The sequence below is a fragment of the Molossus molossus genome, unplaced genomic scaffold (assembly GCF_014108415.1).
Source record: "Molossus molossus isolate mMolMol1 unplaced genomic scaffold, mMolMol1.p scaffold_m16_p_16, whole genome shotgun sequence".
Taxonomy (NCBI): domain Eukaryota; kingdom Metazoa; phylum Chordata; class Mammalia; order Chiroptera; family Molossidae; genus Molossus; species Molossus molossus.
The window spans coordinates 29635912-29653828 of NW_023425351.1; the positions used below are offsets into that span (position 1 = coordinate 29635912).

The window sequence follows — 17917 nt, forward strand, 5'->3', positions numbered from 1 at the left end:
CTTTAAAAAAAAATTCTGCCACGCTTTTAAAAGAAAATTCTGTTATACTTGTAACTATCACAAAATTCCATAATGTGCAGAAAGACATAGTAAATCCTCCCAACAAATTTTTTATAAAGTATAAAAACTCTTATAGGAGAAAATCTAAGTAAGCTCTTACTCCTGTCTTCACAGTACTCCTATAATTTCATGTTTCTTCACAATAAAAAATTGTCTTTAAAAAATTATAAACACTCACATTTGCAATGTATTCACACAAACTAAGAAAAACACTAATAAGCTAAGCATCTGCTTGTTGAGTAAATGAGCAAGTCAACTGGGCAGTCAGCGCTGCACTGTGCAATGACTTTAAAACATGGTCCTGCCTGCAACAAATATAGGGGTCTCAGGACTCAATAAAAACTAGTTCTTGAAAACCAGTTTGTTTGTTTTTTAAGTTATTACTGTAAAGATTCCGTGAGTCTGATTTATCTAAACCCCATGCAAAAAGGCCAAAGTCAGTGATCTTTATAATGAAAACACTCTTTGAGTTTCAGAAATGTTTACAATTTACATAAAATAATAAATAAGAACAAAACCAAAAAGACATACACACCTCTGATTGTACATGCCCCGGAAGTTGTAGTTAGCTCTATAATTTGGGAAAGGCTTTGGATCTAACGGCCTGTAGATGGCAGGCTCTCCCCTCTTCATGGCAAGCCCATTCAGTTCCACAGTGGGAGTTATACTACCTGTTTCGGAAACACATCAAAGGCACACAAGTGAAATATTTCCATAATGAATCGTTCAAGGTCCATCTACATTACATATAATTACCATGGAAGAAGGTATGATTTCCCAAGGGAGTACATAAACAAACTATATAAATAGGAAAATCATTCCAAATGAAATCTATTTGGAGTTTTTGCAACATTTCCGGTACATCAATGACCAAAAATTCAACTTTATAGTGATACTATTTCAAAACAAGGCAAACACAAGTGTCATAGATTGCTTTATTTTGGTATTATAAAAAAAAGTATTGAACTTCACCATTACTTACCCCAGAAAGCTTACAATGATCTAATCATTAAAAACATTATCACCTGTGAATATTTTTATTTGTGTTTTGGTAATCAAGCAACTAAAATTAGCAAGGAATACAGAGTCATCAGTTATTCTTGGATTTATCTAATAAAAATTAATTTCAAATTTTTTCTATAACCAACAACAGGACAAAGTAATACAAGTAATGCTTTCTGTAGATCACCTTTATAGATACATACTGAAGCATGTACAGATGAAGTGATGTATCTGAGATTAGTTTCAAAAGAACTCAGAGGAGCTTTTTGGGCGTTCTGAGCAGCACTGTGCTGGTGGGCAAGAACAGGCGCCTTACAGAAGGTAGCAAAAAGGGAGCCCATAGGAAAGAGGTTGGTCCATTTTCCAAGAAAGATTGGTATGATGTGAAAGCACCAGCTATGTTCAATACAAGAAATATTATAAAAACACTAGTTCAGAGAACTCAAGGAACCAAAATCACATCTGATGGTCTCAAGGGTCATGTTTCTGAAGTGAGCCTAGCTGCTCTGCAGAATAATGAAGTTGCATTTAGAAAATTCAAGTTCATTACTGAGGATGTTCAGGGTAAAAACCGCCTGACTAATTTCGTGGCATGGATCTTACCCCTGACAAGATGTGCTCCATGGTCAAAAAATGGCAGACCCTGACTGAAGCTCCTGCTGATGTCAAGACTACGGATGTTATTTGCTTCATCTATTCTGTGCTGGTTTTACTAAAAAACGCAAGTCAGATTAGGAAGACGTCTTATGCTCAGCACCAACAGGCCCGCCAAATCTGGAAGAAGATGATGGAAATCATGACCTGAAGGTGCAGACAAATGACTTGAAAGAAGTAGTCAATACACTGGTTCCCGATAGCATTGGAAAAGACAGAGAAACAGCTTTCCAATCTATTTATCCGCTGTGATGTCTTTGTTAGAAAAGTCAAAACGCTAAAGAAGCCAAATTTGAATTGAGAAAACTCTTAGAGCTTCACAGTGAAAGTAACAGTTCTAGAAAAGCCGCTAGGGATGAGACCGGTGCTAAGGTGGAACGAGCTGATGGGTATGAGCCTCCAGGCCAAGAATCTGTTTAAAATTCAGACATTTAATGGTGATAAATAATAAAAAATCCTTTTTGTGATATTTTAAAAAATAATAACTCCGAAGGGAGAGAGATAAGAAACAAGCCTGGCCATCACGTGTGGGTAATTGCTAAAGCTGGGGATGGGTAGAGACGCCCGCTGTCTTAGTCTAACTTAGTACAAGTTTGAATAATTCCATAATGAATAACACACGATGTAAAAATCATGTCAAGTTATTTTAAGTACCAAAAGAGGTTAATAAAACATATGCTCAGTACCATTACTTTCAGCATGTGCAGGTCGGACCCAGGTTACATAAAGACAATCATTACCCAGGAACCCTCATGTATGATATGGCTATAAACAACACTCTAAACACATGCTCAGTTTTCAGAGGTTTTTAGACACATTAAAGTAAATTGCCTAGCCAATGTGGCTCCGTGTTTGAGCATCGACCCATGACCAAGAGGTTACTGGTTGGATTCCCGGTCAGGGCACATGCCTGGGTTGTGGGCTCCATCCTCAGTAGGGAATGTGCAGGAGGCCGCCAATGATGTTTCATTCTCACATCAATGTGTCTGTCTCTCTCTCTCTCTCTGCCCCCCTCCTCTCACTCTGAAAATTAATAAAATATATTTTTTAATGTCACCATCATAAAAGACAAGAAGGACTGAGAAACCATTCCAGAGTGAAGTAGAAAGAAAAGAAACCCTGGACCTCCGAGGACATTCCCGGGCAATCAATGAAATCTGAATGAAGTCTGTGGACTACATGGCAATACTGGGTTAATGCTCATGTCCGGAGAGGAGAGTGTCCCTGCACTTAGGAAATACACACTTAAGTATGACAGGGTAAAGGACATTGTGTCCACCACGTATTCTCAAATGGTTCATAAATGTTAGCCACTGAGAAATCTGGGTGAAGGGTCCATGGGACCTCTATGTACTCTTTCTACAAATTCTATATAAATCTGAAATTATTCCACCCCCAAAAAAATCCAAAAAAATAAAAGGAGAGAGAAAGCAAAATAGTTCTATGATATATTCTTAACTAGCAGAATATCCATACTGTAAATGAATTTAGCTCCTCTCTGGGATGTAACTAGTATTAAGACCCCTCTACATCCTGTGAAGTCTGAACCCTCCTCTGCAGTGCAATGGGTCGCACTGTCTTTGCAATAAATGGGACTGAGTTTATTGAATGTCTCTATATTAAAAAGAAAAAAATCTTGAACCTCACATCATATGTAAACCTTAATTCCTGACAGACAAAATAATATAGCTTCTAAAAGTATTGAGGTCATCTTCATAACTTCATGGGAGACAAAGATGTCTTAGCACACACAAAGCACTAATCATATGGGAAAAGACTAATAATATTTTTTTTATCCCTCACCCGAGGATATTTTTCTATTTATCATTACATAGACTAGAAGGAAGGGAGAGAGAGAGAGAGACACAAAAAGAAACATTGATATGATAGAGCCACATTGACTGGTTGTCTCCCACACAACCCAACCAGGGCCAGGGACGAACTGCAACCGAGGTATGTGCCCTTGACCAGAATCAAACCCGCGACTCACTGGTCCATGGGCCGACGCTCTAACCACTGTGCAAAACCAGCCAGGGCAGGAAAAGACTAATAAATTAGACTTCATTCAAATCAAAAAGTTCCGTTCATCAAAATGCACCTTTAGGAGGATGGAAGGATATTTGCAATAGACAAAACTGACAAAGGCTATGATTCCAGAATATGTAAGAACCCTACAAGTTAAAATAAATAAATAAAACAGAAAAATTTAAAAAAAACAGACAGTGCAGTTTTCAGTGGAAACAAAATATTTCAACTGGCACTTTACAACAGGCATATGAAAAGGGGCTCTGCTCCATTTGTTAAGAAATAAAAATTAAAACCAAAATGAATTGCTGCTATACCCCTACAGAACTGCTCAAGATTTTGGAAGCTGAAGATACCATATGTTGGCAAGGAAGAAAAAATGATCTTTGACATGGTGTGTGCATTAACTGTGTATGCATTTTTTGTAAGCATGAACTTGGAAAGGGGCAAACACTCATGCGCTAACTCACTCAGGAGAACAGGTTCCCTCAGTCAGGGAGGGGCAAAGAAGACAGGTCTCCCTTCGCGCTCAGCCTGGAGTGTAAGGTCTATTCAGAAACGCCATCCCACTCCTGGTCGGCAAGGGAGTTTTGACCCACTCTGTTTCTGACCTGGGCTGGTTCACCCCTCCTTAGGCAATCTGGTGACCCCCACTCCCAGGAGGTCACTACATTTATCCAGACCAATACAGGGCACTACAGCCCAGAACTCCTGGGCTCAAGAAATCCTCCTGCCTCAGCCTTCCGAGGTGCTCGGACCTCTGGATCGCACCACCTGTAGGCATTATGCATTTTTTGTCATCCTGATCATTGTTTGTTGATTAAAAAATAAAAGATACTTAAATTCAATGAACATATAGGGGAAAACAGAATAAAAATGGAAAGTTGAATTAAGCGGTGAGCTGAATGAATGTTGGGGTCTCCAAACTGGGTAACCCAGAACTGCTTAAAATGGATACGTTCAGTTAACAGCGCGTGGCTCACAGGTGAGAGAACGGTCAGAGCTGTTCCTGCTGAACTTCCAGGGAAATGCTCTCAAGAACCTCCTGTCATTGTCGCTGCAGTTTACTATTCGATTTGGCCAAAACTGTGTTGGTTTCTTTATTGCGTCTAACTGATGCTTGAATAGCTTTATTTTTCCCAACGGATGTTGAAATAGAAGTTTGTGATGCAAGAACAGCAGCTAAGACACCTGTCTTTTTGTGACATTCATTGACTTCTGACCTTAACTCATCTTCTGATTTGATTTAAGCATGAACACATACTTAACCTATGACCCCTATGACCCCACCATTCCAATCCTAGGTACACCTCCAATAGAGATGTATACATACAAGAATGATCACAGCAGTATTATTTCTAACTAATAGCCCCAAACTGGAAAGAACCCAACTGTTCATCAGTAGTGCAATGACTGAGTAAATTGTGGGATAGTCATGCAACGGAATACTATAGAGCAATGAAATACTATACTGCTGAATACAACATGGATAAATCTCGCAAACTAACATTGAGAAAAACAAGCTATCCAGTGGGGGCTCCAGTGATCAGGCACAACGAATGTAAGGCGTCAGAAAGCAGAACAGTGTTGCCTTTGCAGTTGTGTAACCACTAGAAAGGGCTGAGGCTCCGGTCAAGCCTGTGGAACTGGTAAAGCAATAAAAGGGCAAAAATCCATTAGGGCTCTACAACCGGATCTGTGCCCTTGCCGGTACATACTACTATACCCTACTTTTAAAGTTGACCCCAAAGTCTACTCATTCTCTCAGCTCACTGCAACTTGCAACGGTGGAAACGCATCTCCACTGGCCCTCCAGATTTGGTCCTGTTTCCTCCCTCTGGCTCCTGGCTGGGGTGCCTCCTGCAACAACCCTCCAAAGGTGGACCTGACCCAGAGCTCGGAACACGCGGCTCTTGCTGCACTCCCGCACCTGCCCTGGAGAGCACTGCACTCACGTGGCTGCAACCACTGGCTCAGGGACACCTGCCCTGCTCCGTTCCAACAGCCACTCCCAACCACCTGCAGGGTAGGAGCAGAAAGTACTCGATGAACATGAGTTTCTTGTCGTCTTTTTTCACCCATAAACGATGGCAGTAGTTTCCATTCACATGTCAAATTGAACTTCCTAAAATGCTGTTTTAAACTTATTATCCACCAACTCATAACATTTTTTTCAACTCCTCACCCAAGGATATTTTTCCATTTATCTTCAGATAGAGTGGGAAGGAGGGAGGAAGGAAGGGAGGGTAAGGGAGAGAGAGAAACATTGATGTGAGAGAGACACATCGACTGGTTGCCTCCCACATGACCCCGACCACAGCCAGGGACTGAACCACAACCACGGTACGTGTCCTTGACCAGAATCGAACCCAAGACTCTTTGTTCCGCAGGCCAATGCTCTAACTGCTAAGCCAAACCAGCCAGGGCCAGCTCATAAATATTAATCCACCAAACTACACACGTCCTCATTTAATATCGTCAATAGATTGTGACTTTAAGCTAAACAGAAACCTGTAGAAGGAAAACAATTTCCCACGGGCTGAGATACACAGGGGCTAAGGTCCTACAGCACCCAATGAAACAACGTTCTCCGAGGACCTGCTATATAGATACAACTTCATCTCCCAAAGCTGGCCTTCCAATCCGCCACAATCCACTCCTTAACTCGTCTTCAGTCTTCTCTCTTAATGGCCACTTACCTGCTATAACTAAAAACCATCTACAATTTTTTTTAACTAAACCCATTGTCCAGATTCCAATTCCACTGCCTTTTCTTGGAGTAGAGTCTTCTTTCCTCTCCTCCGTGCCAGCCCACTCTCTAGTCAAGGCCCAAATCTTCCCTCAACTACCTCAGTCCGTGTTACCATTACCTGTAATACTACTGGCTGCTATTATTCACTCAGTACTTAACCTTTACCACTGAGTTATGTGATTAATTTATATGACTGTACAATGTTTATATTATACTTCTTAGATCTACATATAAAAGTAAGTTCTTAATAAACAGAGGTAGTGGTGGGGTCAACCAGTTATCTAAAGAGAGTTTAAAAAATTAAGTGGGTAGCCTCTTACCAACTTCAAACTGAATAGAATAGGTTTTTTTCTTTACTGTAATAACAGTTTGGCTTTAAAAATACTAGAATCAGTGGACCAGAAACAAAAGAACTAGTGACAGGAAATCATAGAGTTCTGGAAAGAGCAGTCCTTGCAGGAGGAGACGGTGTCTACCTGGCAGGTGCCTCGTGAGCAAGAAGTGTCTGACTTGATTACGAGCATAAGCATGTGAACTGTAATTAAACAGATTATAGAGTCACTGTCGGTAGGCAAAATGTCTTTTTGCACTCCATCACAAAAATACCTAAAGCCATACAGGTCAGAAGGTAATCACTTGAATTAATAAGTTAATGAATAAATAAATGGATGTAGGGCTGGTAGTAAACATTAAACTTTACTAATGTGATGTTGTAAGTTCATGCGCTATGGTTTGTGTCTTCCCAAAGACTACTGGACATATAATGTTGTTGGGATTATATGCAATCAGAACAACTTTTTAAAATTATTACTAGGAGCTTAACATGAGAACATTCATTTACTGAGCATTATATTACACACAGGTGCGGTTTGTTTATTTGTGAGTTTCTTACTAAATTTCATGTCAATGTCCTAAACTGAATATCAATCATTTCTACACCAAAAAACAGAGTAAAAACATGCTTAGACTAATATTATAATTTTTATTAAACTAAAAGTAGAATAACTATTTTAATTATTAAATTTTATATTATATATTTAAAAAAGGAAAACTGACTATTTCTATCTTTACTTTAGGAAAAAAAGGAAATCTTATTTTCAGTTCTTTGTATCCAAATTTCACCAAAATTGAAGAAGTCAGTAATGCACTATTATAGTATCCACTAAAGCAAATTTTTAAGTAATTACAATGACCTTCTTCATTCTCTCACATTCAGCTATCCTTCACCTGTCTGTTTCGTATGTACTATTAACATACCTGCGGACTACACAACTGGCCCGCTACAGCAAACACAGAGAACACCACACAAAGAACACACAGCACGACAGAGGAACGTACCTGGGTTATTGTTAACATTACTTTTCGGCGGTTTCTGAACTGGTTTGGGAAGCGTAGATTCAGTCAAAGCTTTATTAGCAACAGCTTGTTGGGCCTTCTTGATACTGCTCCCTTCCGATTCCCATGTCTGCTCACCAAGACTCAGTTGCACTGAGAACATCTTAGAAAGACAAAGAGAAAGAAAAATTAAAAGTTTTCAGGAAATCAAACGTGCTATCTGAGAGAAAAAGATACACCATTGAATCAACACTTTAGAGCTAGAAGTGACCTTACAAATCATTTGCAACAAAAATCTTATTCTACCTTGTGAAAGAATTTTAAGAGATTGTGCCAAATTCTGTTTTGTTCTATCCAAAGGCTTAAAGGCATACATGTACACATTTTATAAAATCAAATTCCTTAAACTTCATACTTAGCATGACTGAGTCGATGAGTCAGGCAATCCCATCAAATATTATGTCATCAAACATTTAACCAGTCACTAATTCTGTCCATTTTAACCTCATAAATATTTCTCAAACCTCTCTTTTCTGTCTGCCAGTGATGCTGTGCTGGAGTCAGACTTCCATCATCTTATCTCAGACACAATCATCTCCCAGCTGAGTGCTGATAAAACTATCTTCCTGAAACTTAAATCCAATTGCATCACCCCAACAAAGGGCAGGTTAAAACTTTTTGTTGTTCCTACTGTGGCCCAAAGGCTCCCCCTATCCATCTTCATTTCACCCCCTACCCTTCCAGTCACGCCTTATTTCCATATGAGCCCCAAATCTATTGTTCACCTCGAATATTTAGAATCAAGTTACAGGATACGCACACAATCCACTATTTTACTTCACATATAGCTTAGTACTCTCTAGGACTACAAAGTATTAACCCCAAAATACTTATTATAAAGAAACAAATGGTTCTTTGCATGAAGGAGATCAGGTAGAAATTACCTTAACCAAGTGATTCAAGTTAAACCATCAATAATCACAAACTGACACGAACATCCTGATATGACCCAGTGAGAAGTTGGAATATCCTTGATCAAAAACACTGAACCTGAATCTAATCTCAGGGAAACCATCAGACAGATCTAAGTGATGGTATATTCTATGAGACAACTGGACTCAGCTCTTCAAGACTGACAGTCATGAAAGGAAGCAACAAACAAAAGAATAATAGCTATTATATATAGATTAAAGGATGATCAAGAAACATGAAACCACATGATAAAGTACAATGTATGACTCCTGATCAGATTTGTACTTGCAAGACAAAAAAGTAGAAAAGACATTTAGAGAACAACTCCGGAAATTTGACTATGGACTATATATGTATCAAATAATATGCTCAGTCAAGGTCAAATTTCTTGAGTGAAGATACAGTATTGTGGTTATGTAGAAGAATGTCTTTGGTCTTTTACAGGATAGACACATAAGAATATAAGAATGAAATGTCATGCTGCTTAAAATCTATTTTCAAGTATTTCAAGAAAAAAGTGTATGTCTATATAGAAGGAGCAAGCAATAAAATAAGTGTAGTAAATAAATTAAGGATTAGTAAATCTGAAAGATATACGTATCCACTGTACCACCCCTTCCATTTTTTTTTAATCCTCACTCAAGGATACTTTTCCATTCATCTTCAAGCACAATAGAGGGGGAGAGAGAGAGAAACATGGATGTGAGAGAGACACATCAACTGGTTGCCTCCCACACGACCCCAACCAGGGCTGGGTATCAAACTGCAACCGAGGTACATGCCCTTGACCCAAATCGAACCTGAGACTCTTTGGTCCGAAGGCTGATGCTCCAACCCCTGAGTCAAACTGGCCAGAGCTACTCTTTCAATTTTTCATGTAGGTGTTCAATTCTTCAAAATACAGAGTTGGAAAATATTTACAATCATTTGAAATTCAAAATATGTGAGCATCTGTTAAAAGTGAATTAATTTTTCTGTTATTCCGAATCAGTGTAAAATTTATACCTAAATCATACCTTTAATATATTTACCTAATTTCAAAACATTTTATCAATGACTAGCTCTTTTTCCCCCCCAAATTATAGTATTTAACAAAGAACTCAACCACAAAAGTCTCTCCTCCTTTCTCCTCCAAATCAGTTCAATCCAGAAGGTTGCATACATTATTCTTCCATTAATTCAGATTCAAAACCTCAATAGCTTCTTTGTTTACCCTCACCTTCCTAAGACTTATTTAATAACATCTCAAAACTTCCTTGCAATCTCTTTTGTCACCACCAAGTCTCAGGCCCCTATAAACTCAGACTCAGAATACTTCCTTCACCTCCTGCCTCTTGTCTTCCATGTCACCCTGTCCAAGTCTCACAGGCCAGACACCTTTGAGTGGCCTTCCTTGTCTCCTGATTCTCTCTCCATTCTCTCCTACATCCAATAATCAAACTATTGATTCAACTTCAAAACTGTTTTCAGACTCGGCGTCCTTTCTTTGTACTCCTTGCCAATGTCTTAGTAAAGAATATCAGTATCTTTCCCCTAAATTAATGAAAGACTTCCTAACATCATTCTCTTAACATAATCCTTTCCCATTCAAACTATCCTTCTTACCACCATCAACATGAACATTCTATAAAACACAAATGTGCCCTGGCTAGTTTTGCTCAGCAGTTAGAGCATCGGCCTGCGGTCCAGAGAGACCCAGGTTCGGTTCCCGCTAAGGGCGCGTACCTCAGTTGCAGTTTGTCCCCGGCCCTGGTTGGGTTGTGTGGGTGGCAGCCACTCGATGTGTCCCTTTCACGTGGATGTTTCTCTCTCTCTCTCTCTCTCTCTTTCTATCTCTCCCTCCCATTCTATCTGAACAAAAGATAGAAGAAATGTCCTCGGGTAAAGAAAAAAAAAAAACACAAATGTTTCCCAGTCTATCCTCTGCTTTTCTGAAACCTCTCTTAAGGATCCCACTACAGCCCTGGCCGGTTTGGCTCAGCGGTTAGAGCGTCAGCCTGCGGTCCACAGAGACCCGGGTTCGGTTCCCGCTAAGGGCATGTACCTTGGCTGCAGTTTGTCCCCGGCCCTGGTTGGGTCGTGTGGGTGGCGGCCACTCGATGTGTCCCTTTCACATCGATGTTTCTCTCTCTTCCTCTCTCTCCTTCCCGCTCTATCTGAGTAAAAAATGGAAATATGTCCTTGGGTGAGGATAAAAAAATAAAAAATAAAAAATAAATAAAAAAGAATCCCACTACAGTCCGGCTGGTGTGGCTCAGTGGTTGAGCATTGACCAATGCAGCAAGAGGTTGCCAGTTCAATTCCCAGTTAGGACACATGCCCAGGTTTTGGGCCCGATCCCCAGTGGGGGGCATGCAGGAGGCAACCAATAGATATCCTCTCTCATTGACATTTCTCTCTCTCTCTCTCCCTTCCTCTCTCTGAAATCAATAAAGGGAAAAAAAATTTTTTAAAAAAAGAATCCCACTACATTGTACATCTAAAACCAATACAATATTACATGTCAATTATATCTCAATTAAACTGGAGGAGGAAAAAAGAACCCTATTACAATAAAAATTTTATAATCTCGAGTAGGAATCCTGAAACACACTAGCATTTATGAGTTTAAGTCATAGCTCCAGCATTTACTACGTGCAACATTAGGGAAGTTACTTATTCTTTCTCTGTATTCTTTAGTAAAATGGGGTAATAAAAACACAAAGGATGATTGTGAAAATTAAAACAAAATAGTGTAAATGACCCCATTTGAAAAGTATAGATTGTCAAACTGGATTAAATATATATATATATATAGGCCCAGTGGTTGAGCATCAACCCGTGCACCAGGAGGTCACAGTTCAATTCCTAATCAGGGCACATGCCCCGGTTGCAGGCTCGATACCCAGTAGTGGGTGTGCAGGAAGCAGACAATTGATGTTTCTCTCACTGATGTTTCTATCTGTCTCTCTCCCTCTTCCTCCCTTCCTCTCTCTCTAAAAATCAATGAAAACATATTTTTTTAAAAAACAGCAAAATCCAACTACTGCTACCTATAAGTAATGGACTTTAAACATAAAGACACATATAGATTAAAAGTAATGGGATAGAAAAAAAGACGTGCTAACATAAATAGATGAAAAATCAGAATAGCTACATTAATATCAAAGTAGATTTCAGAGCAAAGACTACTAACAGTGATAACAAATGTCATTTAATAAGAATAAAGGGGCCAAATAACCAAGACATAATAATATTTAGGCAACTAAAGACACAGCTTCAAAAGCCATGAAGCAAAAGCTCTTCCCTTTTGCGGCCATCACAGAAGCACCAGGGGCCAAAATGAAGCTCAATCCCTTTGTGACTTCTGACTGGAGCAAGAACCAAGAAAGGCATTTCAGTGCACCTCCCCACATCTGCAGGAAGATCACGTCCTCTTTCCAAACAGATGAAGTTCAGGTTGTGCGAGCACACTACAAAGGGCGGCAATGGGCAAGTGGTCCAGGTTTACGGGAAGAAGCGCGCCATCTCCACTGATGGAGTGCAGCAGGAGAGAGCTAACAGATTCATGGGGCACGCGCCCCATTCAGGTGCTATCGCTAGACTGCAGCTGGACAAAGACCACAAAAAGATCCTTGATTGTAAAGCCATATCTTGCCAAGTAGGAGAGGAAAAGGGCAAATACTAGGAAGAAACGATCGAGAAGATGCAGGAATAAAGTAATCTTATACACAGCTTTCACTAAAAACTGGTAAAATAAAATTTAAAAATCTACGAAGGAAAAATAGAACTGTATAAACAGAAAACCCACAATTAAAGTCAGAGTCAACATCCTCTCTCAATAACTGATCTAAAATTACCAAGCAGACAAGCTCGGAGAATGTAGTAAGACTTGAACTATACTCAGTGAATATAACCTGAATGACATTTTTAGCACACTCTACCCCAAAAGAACAAAATACATATGAGTTTTCAATTCCTCATAAAACATTTACCAATTTCCAGCACTAAATGCTTACACTAGAAAGGAAGTTATCAAATAAGTTAATGCCAGCTTCCATCTTAAGAAACTGGAAAAAGAGCCCTGGCTGATTTGCTCAGCGGTTAGAACGTTGGCCCATGGACCAAGGGTCGTGGGTTTGATTCTGGTCAAGGGCATGTACCTCAGTTACGGTTTGATCCCAGGCCCTGGTTAGGCTCGTGCAGGAGGCAACCAATCAATGTGTCTCCCTCACATCGATGTTTCTCTCTCTCTCTCTGTCTCCCCCTCCCTCCTTCCTTCCCTCCCTTCAACTCCATCAAAAGAAAAAAACTTAAAAACAAAATAAATTGGAAAAAGAAGAGCAAATTAAATCTAAAGTAAACAAACAAGAAATTAATAAAGATAAAAGCATACATTAACAAAACAGAAAAACAATAGAGAAAAAAAATCAACAAACCAAAAGTTGTTTTTTTACAAAGATCAGTGAAATTGGTAAAACTCTAGCCAGACTAATCATGAAAAAAAAAAAGAGAAGACACAAATTACCAAAATCAGGAATAAGAGAGATGACATCACTACAGATTCTTAAAGTTTTAAAAAGATAACAAGGGAAGATTTTCTAACAACTTTATGCCAATAAGCTCAACAACCTAAGTTCCTTGAAAGACAAAATACTAAAGCTCATTCAAGAAGATATAAGGAGCCCTGGCCGGTTTGGCTCAGCGGTTGGAGCGTCAGCCCGTGGACCAGAGAGTCCGGGTTTGGTTCCTGCTAGGGGCATGTACCTCGGTTGCAGTTTGTCCCCAGGGGTCATGTGGGTGGCAACCAGTCAATGTGTCTCTCTCACATCGATGTTTCTCTCTCTCTCTTCCCCCATCTCTCCCTCCTGCTCTATCTGAAGATAAATGCAAGACTGTCCTCAGGTGAGGACAAAAAAAAGAAGAAGATATAGGGAACCCCAATAGACCTATATATGTTAAAGAAAATAAATATGTAGTTAAATCTTTTTCCACAAAGGAAACTCCAGACCCAGATGGTTTCAGTGATAAATTCCACCAAATACTTAAGGAAGAAATAATACCTATTTACACAAACTCTTCTAAAAATTGAACACTCCCCAACTTATTCTATGAAGCTAACATTACCTTGATACCAAAACCCAGAGTATACTACTACTACAGAAAACAAAATAAAACTATAGACCAGTATCTCTCAGAGAGATAAAAATAAAAATCTATAACAAAATATTAGCAAATGGAATCCATCAATACAGAACCGAGACAATACATTTTAACCAAGTGTTTTATTCTAGGAATGCAAGGGTGGTTTCTACATTTGCGAATCAATGCAATTCACAACATCAAAAGAAGAGAAACAGAAAACCATATGACAATTCCAATCAGCGTGGAACTATATGACAAAAATCAACATCTATTCAGGTTTAAAAACTCACAAGAAATTATAAATATAAAAGAATACCTTCAATCTGTTTAAAGGCATCTACAAAAATAAGCTACATCTGCCGGGCTGGTGTGACTCAGTGGTTGAGCATCGACCCATGCACCAAGAGGTCGCAGGTTAGGTTCCCGGTCAGAGCACATGCCCAGGTTGTGGGTCCGATCCCCAGTGGGGGGCATGCAGGAGGTGGCCAATCAATGTTCTCTCTCATTGATGTTTCTATCTCTCTCTCCCTCTCCCTTCTTCTCTCTTCTAAATCAATAAAGAAAAAAAAAAGCTACATCTAACATCACAATTAATGGGGGAAATTTTTAAATGACTGCTCCTAAGATCAGGAACGAGTTAGAGACATTGGCTCTCATGACTTCTACTCAACACTGCATTGTGTGTTCTAGCTAATACAATTAAGGAAGAACAAATAAAGAACATTCAGATTGGAAAGTTAGGTTTTAAATTGTCTTTATTCACAAGTGGCACATGGAACACCCAAGAGAATCTTTTTTTAAAAAGCTACTAGAACTGATATGTGAGTTTAACAAGATTGTAGGATACTCGATCAGTACAGAAAAATCAGTGTATTTCTACAGAGCAACAATGATGAATAAAAACAAATAGAAACTAAAATATAAAAAATAATACCACTTACAATAGCATCAAAAATATGAAATATTTAGGATAAACTTAAAAATGTGAAATACCTGTTCAATGAAAACTATAAAACATTGTCAAGATAAAGTAGAGAGTAAATAAATGAGAGATATACTTTGTTTATAGATTGAAAAACTCAATTTTTCTAACATGTTAATTTTCACCAAATTGAGCTATAGATTCGTGGCAATTCGATTCAAAGTCCCAGCAGGATGTTTTCCAGAATGGGAAAGCTGACTTTAAAATTCACATAAAAATGCAAAGGATGTAAAATAGCCAAAACAATTCTGAAAAGGGACAAAATCAGAGAGCTAATACTATGAGCTTTCAAAAACTATAAAGCCACAGTAATCAAAACAGCATAAAGATAGGAAAATAGATTAAGAGAACAGAGTCTAGAAATAAACAAACACATATACTGACAGCTGATTTTTGACAAAGGGACAAAGGCAATGCAGTGGAGAAAGAATCATCTCTTCAACAACTAGACATCTGTATGAAAAACACACACACACAATAAACCTTGTTCCCTCTCTCACATCACATATAAAAATTAACTAGCCCATTAGAAAGGGAAGTTGATGACACAGAAGAAAGGGAGCGAAGGGGAGGGGAAGCTGGAGAATCGGCCTGGAATAGGGAGAGAGTGGGACCCAGCACAGAAACAGTGGGGTTGGCTGCTCCATTGGCAGTTCATCCCACTTCAGAAGAGAAGGCCAGTTCCGGTCTGGGTCGGGATTCTGCCAAGCAAGTACTAAACAAGAGGGGCAAGGCATGTGGAATTTAAGCTGGATAAGGAACCAGGTGAGGGCTTCCGGAAGTGAGAAATGGTAAACAAGGTGGGCCTGTGGTGCGGAAGAACTACCGGAGCCAATCTACGAGAGGGGATGGACTAGAAGGTTAAGAAGTGTCAGAGAGACAGGAATGCTGGGAAGTCTCACAGTTATTGGTAATGACAAGGTCAAAGATGTGACACAGGAACAAGTGGAAGACAAGATAACTGGAGAAGTGCAAAAAGTGGTAAGCATGTTGGAACAATCATCAAATCACCAAAAATTAAACAGGATGAGTGTTAGAAGAGAGTGAAAGTGAGCCATGAGAAATGTGATGGCAATCACCCAGAGGTTAATGACTACCATGAGGGGACATGGCGGTCAGTCTGTTATGAAATTTAAAGTAGAAGGGGAGGGGCCTCCAGGAAGAGTACCTGGAAAGCAATGAGGAGCAATGAGGACATATAGTAGAGGGACCATAAAATACAGAAAATAAATCTTTATTACCTCTAAATAAGCTCAAGTCTAGTACAACAGTAATGAACACAAATGAGAAAGCTGTAGGGCCCTGGTGGAAGCCCATTGAGGGAATCAGACAAGTTTCACAGAAGTTTGGAAAATGTGATATGTGAGCTGGCTATTTAAAAATAAGTAAGAGCAGCCTGGCTGGTACAGCTCAGTGGACTGAGCATCATCCCATGTGCTAGGACATGCCAGGGTTGCGGGATCGATCCACAGGAGGCAGCTGATGGATCAGTGTTTCTCTCTCACATTGATGTCTCTCTCTCTCCCTATCCCCCTCTCTCTTTCTCTCTCTCTCTCTTTCTCTCTCTCTCTCTTTCTCTCTCTCTTTCTCTCTCTCTCTCCCCCCCCCTCCCTTCCTCTCTCTTAAAAAAAAAATGAGTAAGAGCAAAAGGCCCTTGCTGGTAGAGAGACACTACTACATAGGCAAAGTCAGAAAGATGTGAAAAATACATGAAACATTCTAAGACATGCAAACAGTTCACGGAGATTAAGGGCAGACAGAGAACGAGTATGAAATGGGTATGAATTAACGGGTATGAAAGAGGATACATGACTAGACAGGTAGACCAAGGCCATAACCGTTTTCTCTGCACAAAAGATACTATGTAAATTGTTGCCCAGAAGTCTTTCATAAAAGCCTCTAATTGAAAACAAAATTAAGATTTTAATTTTATCTGATTTTCCTTCTTTAAAGGAGATGCTAGAAAACAATAACCCAACAGCTAGTCACTTTACTAAGATTAACTTTTACAGAATCAATTGCTTCCACATTATATACAAAAATTGATGATCATTATCATAATCTCCAATATCCAGTATTACAAAGGTACCAAGAAAATGTATGCACAACTGAGACTTTTTAAAACAGATTAAGTAAGTTCAAACACAAATGCATTAGTTACAGATTTCTTTGTAACATGTATATATGTAAACATATATGTATAAGGCTATATATAAACATAAGTGGCTTTTCCACTTAAAAGAACAATATTACAAGTGAATGCACAGATAGTAACAATACTGCTTATACAACTTTTATAAATGGTGAATCTTGGAACTGAACAATGGAAAAGATGTCTCATAGGTAAACCATGGCTATACTCAAATGTGCACCATAGTAGGTATGATTCAATAGAAAGAGCACTATACATGGGAGCCAAAGAACACATATTCCAATGTTGGCAGGGACATTTATGAACTATTAAGCAAGTCACTTAACTTTTCCGTGCCTGAGTTCCTTAATTTACAAAAAGAAAAGAAAATATCCATACCTCATGTGATTTTGTGAAGTACTATATCTTAAGTTTTGTAAACTAGTAAGCTATAAAATTATTAGTTGCAGACTTTAAAATGTTTTTAATATACAACTAAGAGCCTTCAGGCCATCAGCTGCCCCTCCCCCAAAATGAAGCACAGTGAAACCTGGGATGACAAATCTGATAGACTTTGATAAGCATGTCTCACCGCCTCCCTTCATAACCTTACCTTCGAATGAGCGGGCCCTCTTTCTTTCAGAAGTTTATACTGGGGTTGGACTCTATTGAAACGGGCTAACTCATTTACCAGACACATTGGAGTTTTCTCTTTGGGTTTTGCCATTTTATCTTGGAGAGAAGCTGTAAATAAAAAGGCTGTGAAGTTTTTGTCACTCTTGACTTTATACAATGGAAGAAAAGCTAATTTTGATTCTTTTAGCTTGAAGTCAGATGTATATTTGGATTAAATTATTTTCATGAATTTTATATTAAAATT

At 39.0% G+C, this 17917-nt stretch overlaps 1 protein-coding gene across 9 annotated transcripts in view; it reads right to left on the bottom strand.

The window, feature by feature from the left end:
- The window catches only part of STAU2 (staufen double-stranded RNA binding protein 2), a 281591-nt gene that overhangs the window by 235181 nt on the left and 28493 nt on the right, over positions 1-17917 (bottom strand). For 4 of the 9 annotated variants that reach the window (XM_036263709.1, XM_036263708.1, XM_036263705.1 and 1 more), the window contains 3 exons: positions 17651-17781; positions 7832-7991; positions 596-731 (listed from right to left, as the gene is read on the bottom strand). In XM_036263709.1, the coding sequence (XP_036119602.1) occupies positions 596-731; positions 7832-7991; positions 17651-17764 (410 nt within the window). In that variant the 5' untranslated portion in view covers positions 17765-17781. Of the gene's footprint in view, positions 1-595; positions 732-1665; positions 1835-7831; positions 7992-17650; positions 17782-17917 lie in introns of those variants that run through there. The other 5 variants (XM_036263712.1, XM_036263711.1, XM_036263713.1 and 2 more) reach the window with 2 other exon arrangements.